General features: G+C 46.0%; 2 protein-coding genes across 2 annotated transcripts in view; one reads left to right on the top strand and one right to left on the bottom strand.

Moving 5' to 3' along the window:
* Window positions 1-412: 412 nt before the first annotated feature.
* SFRP4 (secreted frizzled related protein 4) lies at window positions 413-11,459 on the bottom strand. Its single transcript, XM_039714981.1, has 6 exons — window positions 10,000-11,459; window positions 9,769-9,849; window positions 9,613-9,678; window positions 6,847-7,045; window positions 4,129-4,192; window positions 413-1,635 (listed from the first exon to the last, which is right to left on the bottom strand). Exons 1-6 carry the CDS (start codon window positions 10,583-10,585, stop codon window positions 1,447-1,449), a joined length of 1,185 nt encoding a protein of 394 aa, XP_039570915.1. The 5' UTR covers window positions 10,586-11,459; the 3' UTR covers window positions 413-1,446.
* A 561-nt stretch (window positions 11,460-12,020) lies between these two features.
* Window positions 12,021-12,444, top strand: part of EPDR1 (ependymin related 1) — a 29,242-nt gene continuing 28,818 nt past the window's right edge. Inside the window, exon 1 of the mRNA XM_039714982.1 lies at window positions 12,021-12,331. Within this exon, the coding sequence (XP_039570916.1) occupies window positions 12,036-12,331 (296 nt within the window). The 5' untranslated portion in view covers window positions 12,021-12,035. The remainder of the gene's footprint in view (window positions 12,332-12,444) is intronic.

Raw genomic sequence — 12,444 nt, 5'->3', positions numbered from 1 at the left:
TATTATAAAAACCCTCATTTTACCAGAATTGACAAGTCTAGCTCTTAAGTCTTCCTGCAGGAAATCAGGAGGGTCTTTCAAGTATTTATCATGATCTTTTCTGATCTTAATGTTGGTGATCTTCTTGTGTGTTACATGAAATTGAAATCAGAATATATTATCTATGCTGCCTCACTGAGGTATACCTCAGATGCAATAGCATAAATGCCACCTTGGAGTTATATTGATTAGATTTGTATCACCTTTGCTGTTCTAATACCTTACACAGAAAATGTTACATCAGTAAACTTTACTGCATTAATAAAAGAATCTGCTTATCCGTCACCCTTTTCAGCGTAAATGTTACTTTCTGATAAGAAAAACTGCAGATAGCCAGTTGCTTTGAGAAGCTCATCAATAGGGACAAGGCAGATTTATTTATTCATTTATTTAATCTCAGAAAAAGGTTAGAAATATGGTATCAAATGATAAAAAGTTATCCAAATGATTAATGATCCACTTGAAGCCCTATCTTCTCCATAATACTGTACAGTAGCTGTCAGTTATCTTTAGAATAAAGCTTCTATTCCAGTTTTCATAGCAAAGCTATATTACAGCAGATGTATTACTTTTAAGAATTCTACAGATCTGTTCACTTGAATCGGTCTTTTCAAAAAAATACAGATTTTTCAATTAGAAGTTTAAATACATTTGAAATTAGAACAACAGAAGCCAGCCTGAAGTACAATTTAAAAAATTAAATGTCTGCTTTGAATGCATTTTTTACTACACAAACCCACAAGATCAAATACAATCTCTGTAAGTACATTTTCGGCACACACATAAAAATAATCACATAATGCATACTCAGATGCTTAATGGTAAACTATGCTTTTGAACACACTGAACAAGGGCTGTGATTCCAAATAGCAGATAGGTTCAGCTCCAGCAACTGCAGTCATTGCTGCCTGAGATATCTGCCAGAGGTTACCATCCTCCTGCTGCTCTTCAGCTGCCAGGTCTAGTGAGCTCTCAGCTAATTCACAGACTAACTCACAGACTAACTCACAGACTAACTTACCAACCACTACACCAGCTGAGGAGAGAAAGAAACTCCATGCAGCTCTCCAACATCTGGCAGGGAAGCAGACCAGACAACTGGTACAAGGAATCAAAACCTCTGGCAGCCAAGGCTAGTTCTGTCTAGATGGGAAAACAGAGCCCAAAGATAAAGCTCAGTCAGCTGGAATATGCCTACTTCATATTAGTGCAAACCTATGCTCTATGGCTTGCAGTGACTCAAAAGGATAAGCAAACCTTGTAACAGTAAAGTGCAGCAAAGAGGTCTATTTATAAAATGACATGATTCTTTAAGTCAATGAGTTCCAGATTAATAAAACATGCCGACCAAGCCAGATTGTGACCCTTGTCATGCAGGGAAAGTCCTTCCCATTGGGAATTTCACACTCATACTCTTTTGGGGTTGATTTCTTTCTGGCCATTTCTTATTTTAATGGCCTTTTTGGGGCCACTGATCACTGGGTTGGTGTTCTTGGTTTGCGGTTTCAGGGCTCCACTCTGACCACTGCGTCCCGAATTCTGGTTCTTACTGCGCGCAGTTCGCCGCTTTTGTTCTTGCAGTCTCTGTTCCCACCTCTGTAGAAATGCCAAAGACAAACAGGATGAGTTAGGGAAGGACATAATCATAAATAATTACATCTTAATCAAAGTTATCCTGAACCACTGATGCTAGTGCTACCTTTAACAGTCTCATACTCTATATTGCAAGGCCACTGATGTCAGCATGTAATGGCTATTTGCAGGGAGTGTATTCTAGGTTAGAAGGAATTTCCACGAAACCGTTGTTGGAAATGACATTGCCCATCTTGTGTGCATGCTGCATGTGAGTGCCTTTTCAGAAACAGAGGGGAGCTGGCATCTTGCCATCAAAAAGTCAGGACCAGTATATTGGCGCTCCTTTGCAAGGCCATTCTTGCTGTCTCGCTGGATGTGCTACTTCACTTTTCCTCAGAAAAGTCTACAGGAATCAAACTATCCATTCACAATACATATTTAAGCACACAGCCACAAGGCGAGCTAGTACTTACTTTCTGTTTCTGCTTTTCCCTGGGATGAAAAGGACTGGGCATGAACAAGCTTATGTTATGGACAGAAAATAGCGATGATCACAGTGAAACCATAGTGCTGAGAGTTGCAATGGCATGGTTTGAATAATGCACCTGCAGCTTTATTCTACAGCATCCCTAAGAAATTTTGAAAAGCAATGAGCCTACCAAAGATAACAGCTGTCAGATTTTCAAATCCAATAGTGCAGTAGTTATAAAATGGGTTTTTACAGTAAGTTTAACTGGTCAGCTCTCCAAAACATGGAGGGATCCATAAAACAGCAACGGAGACTGCAGACTTTCACCTCTAGGAACAGAAATGCCTACTTTAAGGAAAACAAGGTAGGCAGTAGAACCCAGAAAGATCTCACCTCTCCCCTCTATTATCTTTCCCTTCTGAAATTGCTAAAGGCAGTGGATTCACCCAGTGATCAGAGCAAGAGAAATGTTCTCCAGCTTGCCTATTCAGTATCTCTGCACTGACTTTGGTGTAGCTCAGACTTTTGTCCTGGCTAGAGAAAAGACCAGCAATGTTGTGGTTATGTTAACAACTGTCTTCTGTGGTTGACAGACAGCTCAAAACATCCATTGTAAGTGGTAACTCAGGACAAAATTTGGATGCAAGTCTTCAGAGATGAATGATGGGCATTAAAATGAAGCCACTGTGATACCTAGTTCCATACTGGCTTTGTGTGGTCAGAGTTATTTTATGCATCTTTATAAAACCAAAACTACCAGCAGACATTTAGTTGTGTCCCACTCAAACATGTTTAAATGAGGATTTAATTTCTGAAACTATTAATATGAGAGGAAATTACATGTACTTTGAAGGGCATTTTTTTTTGGCAGTCATGCATCTATTTGACAATCTGAAAACTAATGCCCAAACATGATTCAAGACACAGTTAGAAATGATAAAACAGTGTGAGGAGGTGACTAAAACACACTATGAGCCAGTAACAGGCCATTAAGCTGACAGCTAAAGGATTTCAGGAATCCAAGTCATACGTCAATATTCTTCTAAATCCCACATGGCATCCTCTTCAATTGCCATGTATTTATTTTTTATAGATTTAAAGCATGTTTTCTTTTCCACACATAGGTTTCAGATGAGTAAGTGAAGAGGGTATGAGAGAAGCATTGAATCGAATTTTCTGCAAGAAGCTGGTCTGTAATCTAAAAGCTTCTGCTTATGGTTTCCTACATCTCTTTTCCTCCTCTCTATCAACTGCCAATCAAGTCACAACTAAAACACACACGTACGTCCTTAAACATACATGTAAGTCCTTAATGCTCTGAAAACCTTTCTGAATTCCAAATATAACTTTCTTCCATGTCTAAAACTGGGAGGAAGAATCAAAGCCTCTCTCAATCCATCCTTCCTTTCCATTAAAGGGATGAATTTACAAGTAGAGAGTGATATTAAGTGCTATCCTGAAGCCCCAAAAAGCAGGGGCATCTGCTGTGCCTGCCACGCATGTCTCTATACCAAAGACTTTTCCTTCCAGTGTTTCCTGAATCCAGAGAAACAATGCCCAATCCTTTGGGTCTTAGTAGGGAGTACCTAGTGAGAAGTGTGTGTCTCCAGCCTGTAATCTTTAATGTGGCAAAAAACATTAATCCATTGCAGAGGATTTTAACGTCCTTTCTTATCTAATATGGGGTCTGTACTCATCTGCATATCACCTTCGCTTTCATATCATTGCTCCTTGTGGTAGCAGGGATATGAAAGAAATTCCTAAAGACATTACTGTAAGAAACCAGAGTTCACATGAAGATCATCCCACAGGGTAAAATTAAAGAGAAATAAAATTTTAGAGACCCTAAAACACAAGATTAAAGTATTCAAATTTTCACTTATGCTTGGGTAACTATGAGGGCTGAAAATGTTCAAGTGAAAATAATGATAGCCAGTGGAGTTACAGATATCTGAAAGTCATCAAAGTTAATCAATCTGAAGTAAAGCAAAGGTGTTTAACTTTTTATCAAGAACCTCAGCATTCTTTGCTTTGGTTGTATTTACCTTAAATCTTCTGTTTAGTTGGTCCTTCCATTTTTCAACTAGACATCCATCAAGAAGCATCAACCTGAATATTAAGAAACATAAAATTATGTTAACAAATTATGGATATTTCTGATTTTAATTCCTGAGTTGCCATTCCAGATGATTTGACACAGATTTGGGTTGACATGCACCCACAGGTACTGGTACTGGCCAGTATTATGTATGGGATAATGGGATACCATATGTCTCCCTGTGTGTTTGTGTGAAGAGTAGATTAAACTGATGCATTTTACTTCTGACTTTAAAAAAGAAGCTGTTTCACATGCACCAGCTAATATAGCTTACCTGAAAAACAGTAATATAATTATATGACCACTTACAATTGTACCCTTTCTATAAACACGAGGATGGCAGTATGTGTTTCCTACATCTAATTCTTTAATGAGTGCTTTAAGGTGAATTTGGAAGATGTATGGTTAGTGATACTTGCCATACTTGCCTACCAGTGAAATCTGACTAGCTCCTGCATAAAAACATTGAGTCTAGTTGTTATGAAATGAACAAAACAAATATGTGACTATTAAATATATATGCCTTAAACAGCTCCTAAAGCAGATTATTCTAAAGCAGTCTCATGTCACACCTTCCACGTCCCAGCCTAGAGACAACGTTTTTGTTTGTTTGGTTGAGATACCAGGCCTTAACATGCCCTAATATGAATGCCACTAAAATTCCTGCGGGTTTTACTTAGACACCAGTGCTGGCTGGAAACATCAAGACATTGTTATAAATGCACACAACACCACACAGCAGTGTTCTGGTTGGTGAAGGTTAAACAGTGTAATAGCAGGGCCTGACCTCCAGTTTCTATGAATAGTGTCACTGCTCTTAGCAGCTCAAACACAGTACAAAATTCTGCCTCTTGCAGTCATTAGCCACTGTGCATCCAGTGTGACCAAACATAAAAGGCCTAATGTGAGCGTAAACCTTGGAGAATAAGGACCAATACATTGCACATTTCTTTCCAAAGAGAAATTAGACAACTAACACACAGGATTGATGCCAAGGCCATACTGCCATGGATGAAACCACAACAAGGGGTACATCTGGCATAGCTTTGGGTTCAGGTCAAATTATCCAGTGAGGCTCTAACCCTAACAGGAGGCAAGAGGTATTTTGCCATTGACTGCAGAAGAGGTACAGCTTCCACCCATTCTGCCTCTGTCATTTTAAAAAACTGCTGTAACTCAAAACCTTCTGTTTTCCTGCCACTGAGCTCAACAGGAAGCACATATAATAGCTTATGTTTCTTTTTCAAATCCACTTTAGTACACTATATGAAATTAAAAACCTCAATGACCTTTAAAAACCATCACAAGACATTTAGTGAATAACGTGTTTTTTCCATAATAATGGAGATGCCGATTGTGATCTTTGACTTATGAAATTTCCCTTTCCTAACAGCCTCCAGGGGATCCTCTGCAGCCCTGAGCTCCTCCATTGCTGTTCTGGTCATAGTCCTTCTACATTAGTCAGAGCTTGTATCCCTAAAATGACTAACGCAAAGACGGTGCTCTACATTAATATTTGTGAAATACTTCCGGACCTGGAGGGGCAAAGAGCTGGGTAGTAATATAATACTGTGTCTGATAGCTCACCAAAAAACAAGACAAAGCAATCAGATGGCAAATTTTAGAAACACAAAATGCTACAAAATATCAACACAAAGCTCATTAAAAATATGGGCATGGCCCACCACGTCCCACATGTGGATGTTCTGTGGTCCTTACAAGTGCGCATGGCAAATTAACGACAACATCACACAGCCTGCACATTTTACAGACAGCCTTGCCTCCAAACTACACCACACAGGCCTACACGGAACCTAAAACACCGCAACTTGCTCTGCTGGCACCTATTGGTGTGCTTGGAGTGCTAATGTGGAGGGGATGTACGCTTCTGCCTCAAGGAACTGGGGAGAAGAGGGAACTGTGATTCATCACTCCTTACCCTCCAGGCCAGCAAGCTGGATTTCCTTCCATGCCTGGGGCTAGGCTGGCTGCCAGATTAAAGGTCTGGTAAAGTTTGTTTTGTTTTGTTTTTAATTTTAATCATACAGCAGGTCTGGCAAGCTGCTCTAAGAGTATTTACTTTTCATCTGCCATCCGGGAGCTGGAGCTCCAATGGCTGCAGCTTTGGCTGGTCCCAGTATGACTGCGGGATCAGAAACATCTCGCTGATGGCACTGGTCCAAAGTATGGACAGGCCAGTGGAGAAGGCCTGGCTCTGACTCCAGCAGCTCTGCTGACAGAGGATGTATATCATCTCCTGCTCACTCCCCTGGTGAGGCAGAATGATGCCAACACAGACCATCATCTACAGCCACCATTGGGCTTGCTGTACACAAAGCAACTCATCCCTATGGAAAGTGGTCCTGGAAAAACACTCCCAAACTGGAGGTGACTGAACTGCTGCACAATGCTTTATCAGTATGCTGTCAGCATCTAATGCCACCAGATTTTATGCTCTTTGCGTTAGTCAAATTTTATAAACACATCATGGCAGAGAGCTGAGGCTGATGAAGTGGAGAAAGTCAGCTGTGAAGGTAATGGAAACACATATGTGTACGTATGTTATCCTAAAACAAGCCTATGACAAGGAAGAGAGATTTACTGGTCCTCCTTCTTGTCTATCACAACCAGCTCTAACACTTTTCTGCAACACATCATGGCTCACCTTGAGCGCCACTCATAGCACATGATGAGAACATCCTGCTTTGGTTGAAGAGGCGGGCACTGGCAGGAGGAATTTGTAAGAAGAGGCACTTGGGACAGAGGAATTGGCGTTGAAGACTTGAGTATGTCTTTGACTTCAACCACAGTGGTTATCTCATTGCAGTTCCCTCTTTCAACGCTTTTTACTTTAGCGTGAATGACTAGAAAATAGAAAAATAGAGGAGCGAGAACAATAAACAGTCTTAGAAATTTAAACACATCTCAAAATTAAATAAAATATACTGAATTGGAAGCTGTTGTTTTGGTTGTGAAACTAGAACTACTTCTGCCTGTGTGGGCATGAACAGTGGCTTAGAATAACAGAGGCCTGATCTCAATTTGGTTTTCAGTAGGACTGTTGACAACTGTAAAATTAAACATGTGCTTAAATCTTTGCCAGATCAGGCCAACCAATCTCGCCTGGAATCACACACACAAACAGCTCCTTCAACTCAGACTTGAAGAACCCTTTGCATAAATCTAACTCATTCTTCAGCCACATCTGGCTATTTCTGATTAAGTAATGAATAATTTACCTCACAGACAGTTGTCTTGAATTCAGTCTTTTCAATAATAAAATAACTTCCTGTAGATTGCAACCAGGAAATATAGTCTTTTCTTAAATATAAGAAACAAGAGAAGGCTACGAACAATAGTCAAGAAACTAAGAGACTTAGGATTTCCATGATTTACTTGAGTTATACTTTTTTTCATCTTTTGCCTTCGGATTCTATACCAGTAGTGAGATCCTTAAATAAACAAGACACTGAAAAAGGTTCTTCTGACTCTGAATACACAATCATTTGTATTTCTTACCTTTCATTGAGGAAAACTGCATGTCTGCACAGATGCAAGAAAGTGAAATGCTGTAGATCACTCTGAAATGATCCCTGGGCTAACTTTGTACCTACAAACTCTGGCATCACTCCCGCATTTCATCCCTTATCTCTTGTGAGAAATATCAGATGTAATAAATTAAGTATGATTTTTACATAAAGGATTTTGTCTCTAGGAAATGTCAAAATAAAAAGGGTTCTACTGTCCAAAAATTCTTCAGTGAAAGAGACATGAGAAGTGTATAGCCCACAGCCTGCCCTTGCCAGCCACACAGGGTCAAAAGCCTCCACATGAACCTCATAACATTTGGAATAAACTTCACCCATGGAAATCAGGAGAGCAGCACTGTTAATGCAGTCTGGGGTTTATGTGCTACCTTTATTAGGACTTGTATACCAGACACAAAATATGTGAGGAATTTCAGTTTTGGAGACTCACAATCCGTTTTCAAGTCTGATTGGTACAACTGAAAGTATAATTTGGCTGTATGTCTTGTTGTAAAGGTTTTCAGAAAAAAACTGATTTATTTTTAACTCATTAAATATTGTCCCTCAATTCATTTTCCATATAAATAGGTCTATTTATCTCACAGGGCGCTGAATAAAAATTTACATCTCAAAAACAAAATCTTGATTTCACAAATTCAATGGAAGTAAATTTTGGACCCCAACACACAGGTTTTACTCAAGGAACACTCCCACTGAAATCACTGGAATCAGAATTTATATGGCTAACACCTGTCTTTCATTTTGGAACAGACATTTGATATCACTATTTTTTCATAAGTTTCAGGCAACTGTGGAAACTCATTGTTCCACCTAAACACATCTCTGAGCTGTACTGTCACAGATCAAAGAATTATACAAAAAGAGTAAGTTGTGTAAGTGCCCCAAAATGCTGTAATGAACAAAAAATTGTACAATTACCTAAGCTAGAGGTTCAGCTTGATTATTCCCACCAAACATGCTAACAAAGAAGCAAATAGCTACAAATTTACTTCCATATGATATCAAACAAATAGGAACTGAACTATATTATAACCCTATTGCAGAAGAACTACATAAATGACTGGGAAAAAACCCGCCATTGAGAAAATACCCACAAAGTGCAAAAATGAAGCAATACTGCATATAAAATTCATAGTTAATAGGGGCTTTGTATTGACACTAGGTTTAATCTGGCGTTTATCTAACCTTAATTAGAGTTCTTCTTGACTCACACCATCAGAAAACTGAGGCAGGGGGGAGCCAAGGGGAAACAGAGGTGAATACTTATTTTTGTTGCCAATATATGTCACCCAACATATAATAAAACTATCAGCTATCTCTGTGACTGGATGGTGCAAATTGTCACTGAATTCAACAATTCTGCACCAGACAGAACTTTGGCTAATAAGTAAAAGCATATACAAATTTCTAAAAACTTTTTACTTTGCTGCAGCTGGTTCACATTTACAAGTTTTATTTGGGTAGCAAACCCCTGTTTATGCTACCTGCTGGATGAAAACAGGAGCTGGCCAAGTTACCATACTCATGTCAGGGGTAACTGCCTTTACTAGAGTGACCTTTGCAGCAGCAACCACCCTTTCTGTGGAGCAGAAGGGTGCACATTACTGACATTTTACTGCTTTTGTCAGAAACACACCATCATCTGTGCAATTACTACTACTGCCTGCACATGGTGTGTGCTACAGCTGGATTTTGGAAGAGGACAGATAGGTATTCCCCGGCAAACACCCACTTGGAAAGGCTGTGTTGGAGCAGTCTCCTCATGCCACACTTGCTGGATGTGGCCTGGGATGGGTTCAGCACCCACACAGAGCTGCCTAACTTGAAGGGACACAAAGAGGACGTGGGGCAGGCAAAGTGAAGCATTTCCCCCATGCACTTACTGTAGCTGTAGTTCTTGGCCAAGTAGGTTGACAGCGTAGGTTTTGTCTTTTTGCACCTGCACCGCTCTTCAAAGGAAGAGAAGGGAGAAAGGTTGAGGGGTGTCAGAGGAACCCTGTCTCCAGGGGGGTGGAGGCGGGGGGTCGTCCTAGGCTCACCCTGGCCACGGCTCCTGCAGTCAGGCTCCAGGGGTCTGTCTGGCACCATAAAACCCTGTGTGAAGTCCGTCCACTTCACATCTGCAAACAGAGGTGCGTCAGGGAGTGAAAACTGTCGGTACAGGCTCCAGGTAGAGGAGCGTCCCGCAGCCCCCCCGTCCCACCCTGGGGCGTCCCGCGGGGCTGGAGGGAGTCCTCCCTCCCACCTCTCGCTGCCCCCAGGGCTCTCACCCTCCGGCACGTCGGTGACGATGGCCTCTGGGGAGATGCAGACGCCGCGGTCGTAGACGGGGAGGTCGTCGCAAGCCAGGCTCTCGGGCCAGCTGTGGTTGTAGCGGCGCATGATGGGCTCGCAGCCGTCGCGGGCGCGCTGGCAGACGGAGCGGCACGGCTTGATGGGGTCGTAGAGGAACTCCAGGGTGCAGATGGGGGCGTACATGGCGCAGAGGAAGAAGGGCAGGACCGGGCTGCAGCCGGTGGCCACTAGCTCCTCGTACTGTTCGATGGCGAGGACGGCGTTTTCCTGGGTGCTGTGGTGGAGGTGGTTGGGCATGCGGGTGATATTCCAGGGCATGGAGCGGCACATGGGGATGCGCACCGCCTCGCACGGCGCGCCCTGCGCCCGCGGGCTCACCCGCAGCCACAGGGACACCGCCACCAAGGCGCGCAGCATCCTCTTCCTCCTCCTTGTCCTCCTTGTCCGCCGCCCGCCGCCGCCCCGCGGGTCCCGGCGGCCGAAGGGCGCGGAGCGGCGCTGCCTCCCGGAGCCCCGCTGCACTGGAGTGGCGGGAGCCGCCGCGCCGACAGCCATGGACATCGCGGGACCGCATTTATACCAGTGGCACGAGTGACGTGGGGCCGATCGCGCTCCCTTGGCAGCCCCGCTCCTCCGGGGGGTGGGGGGTGTGCGTGTATGTGTGCGTTTTGCTGTGCAGGCACGGTGACATCACCTCCACCCCGTTTAATCCCCCGGCGACATCAGTGCGTCTCTCGGCCGCCGCTCCAGCTCCGTTTCAGTTTTCATCTGTGTCATAAATTCCTTCAGGTGGAAGGGGGGCGAGGGAGGGGGGGAAGGAAACCCAAACCACACGGTTCTGCCGCGGGGCTCTGCGCTCCGGCGAGGGGAGAGGAAAGGCGACGGTAGGAACCGCGGCTTCTTCCCCTGGGGCTGAACTTCGTACGCCGCGTTTTCTCAAGGGAGAACAAACTTTTTGCGGACTTGAGGGAGCTCCGGCGGCTGTTCCCGACGCCTCCAGGGGGTTGCAGAATTCCCTCCCTGAGCTCGGCACGGACGGGGAAAGGCGTGAAGTGCACGGGCGGACAGAGGGGCTCGTGGCCCGGTTTGCTCGGGACAGGGGGAGCGGCGGCGGGGCCGGGGCAGCGCGGGGCCGCTGTGGAGCTGCTGTGCGGGCAGTCAGCCCGCCGGCCCGCTCCCCCCGCCGCTGTCCCCCACCAATCGCATCTGCACACGAGTGGAAGAAGGGGTTTCAGACTTTTCCCAAGATGTTTTTATTTTCCTTTCCCTGGTGCTCTACGGCCACGCGCCCCTGGTGCAGAGGAGCGGCGTGCCCAGGCGGCGGCAAAGGGCTCCCTCACAGCCCACCTCCGTTCCCCCTGGCACGGAAAGACCTCCGGGCCCGTTCTTCACTGTGGGAAATGCCGCTCCCCAGTATTTGAGGGACCCGCTGAGATAAGAAAATTAACTCAATGTTATCCCTGAGAGAGCCGCAGCGTGGCTCTGAGGTACCTGCCCCGGCCAGGTACGGTGGTGCCACTGGTGTTGCCCCCTACAGATGCAGCAGAGCTGCAGGGACGCAGCACCTGTGGGGCACGGGCCTCCCCTGGCCTTAGTGGGTGAGGAAAGCACATCCAGAGCAGCCAGGGAACAGCTGATACACCTAAGAGGGCAGTGGGAGATGAAGGAATTCATGTGGTGAAGGAATGCTTGGTGGCACTGTCTGTCCGTAGGGAGGCACTGAAATGCCCCCCTTGAGGGCAACATTAAAGCAGTTTGTCCCAGCAGGTCACTCCTGCTCGCGTATCCCCTCCCTCCCCAACTCACGCAGAGTGCCCCGGGCTTGGAGCTCGCGGCTGCCCCTCTGGGCAGCCCTCGCTGAGCAGTGGGCACGGCAAGGGCTTCCACACCCTCCCGGCTATGGGGAGGGAGGCGTGAGAGGGAGAGGGTCCCGGTCGCCTGTCGCCGCGCTGCCTCCTGCCCCGCTGGCGTCCGGGCGCTGTGGCGGCGGCCGCCTCTCGCCGCCGAGGTGATGCGGGTTTGGAGGCGGGCCGCCCCCGCCCCCCGGCACAGCCTGCCCGCCGGGCAGCAGCTGCGCCCGGGGCCGGGGCCGCCGCTGCGGCTGCTCCTGCTGCTGGGCGTCCTCCTGCTGCGCGGTGGAGCGGCGGGGGCGGCCGAGCCGTGCCAGGCGCCGCGGCAGTGGGAAGGGCGCACCGTGTTCTACGAGCACGGCTCGGGCCGCAACACGCGGGCCGCCGTCTCCTACGACGGCCCCAACCAGCGCCTCCGCATCCTGGAGGAGAGGAAGGCGCTCATCCCCTGCAAGAAGTAGGTGGCGGCGAGACCTGCGGCGGGGCCGGGCCGGGCGGGGCGGTGAGGGTCGGCACAGAGCCCGGAGGCGCCTCCCGGGGGTGTGGGGTGATGCGAAGCCGGCAAGGGGG

This window comes from Passer montanus, unplaced genomic scaffold (genome assembly GCF_014805655.1).
Source record: "Passer montanus isolate IOZ18808 unplaced genomic scaffold, ASM1480565v1 scaffold32, whole genome shotgun sequence".
NCBI lineage: Eukaryota > Metazoa > Chordata > Aves > Passeriformes > Passeridae > Passer > Passer montanus.
This window is presented reverse-complemented; position numbering and strand designations above follow the sequence as displayed.

Bases quoted from the DNA above. Each gene is read 5' to 3' on its own strand.
- SFRP4 (XM_039714981.1), bottom strand. From the start codon at position 10,585: ATGTCCATGGCTGTCGGCGCGGCGGCTCCCGCCACTCCAGTGCAGCGG. The intron at 7,046-9,612 runs GTAAGTGCATGG...TCTATTTTCTAG, and splicing joins GGCCAAGAACTACAGCTACA to TCATTCACGCTAAAGTAAAA. The intron at 1,636-4,128 runs GTAAATACAACC...GCATTTCTACAG, and splicing joins AACTAAACAGAAGATTTAAG to AGGTGGGAACAGAGACTGCA.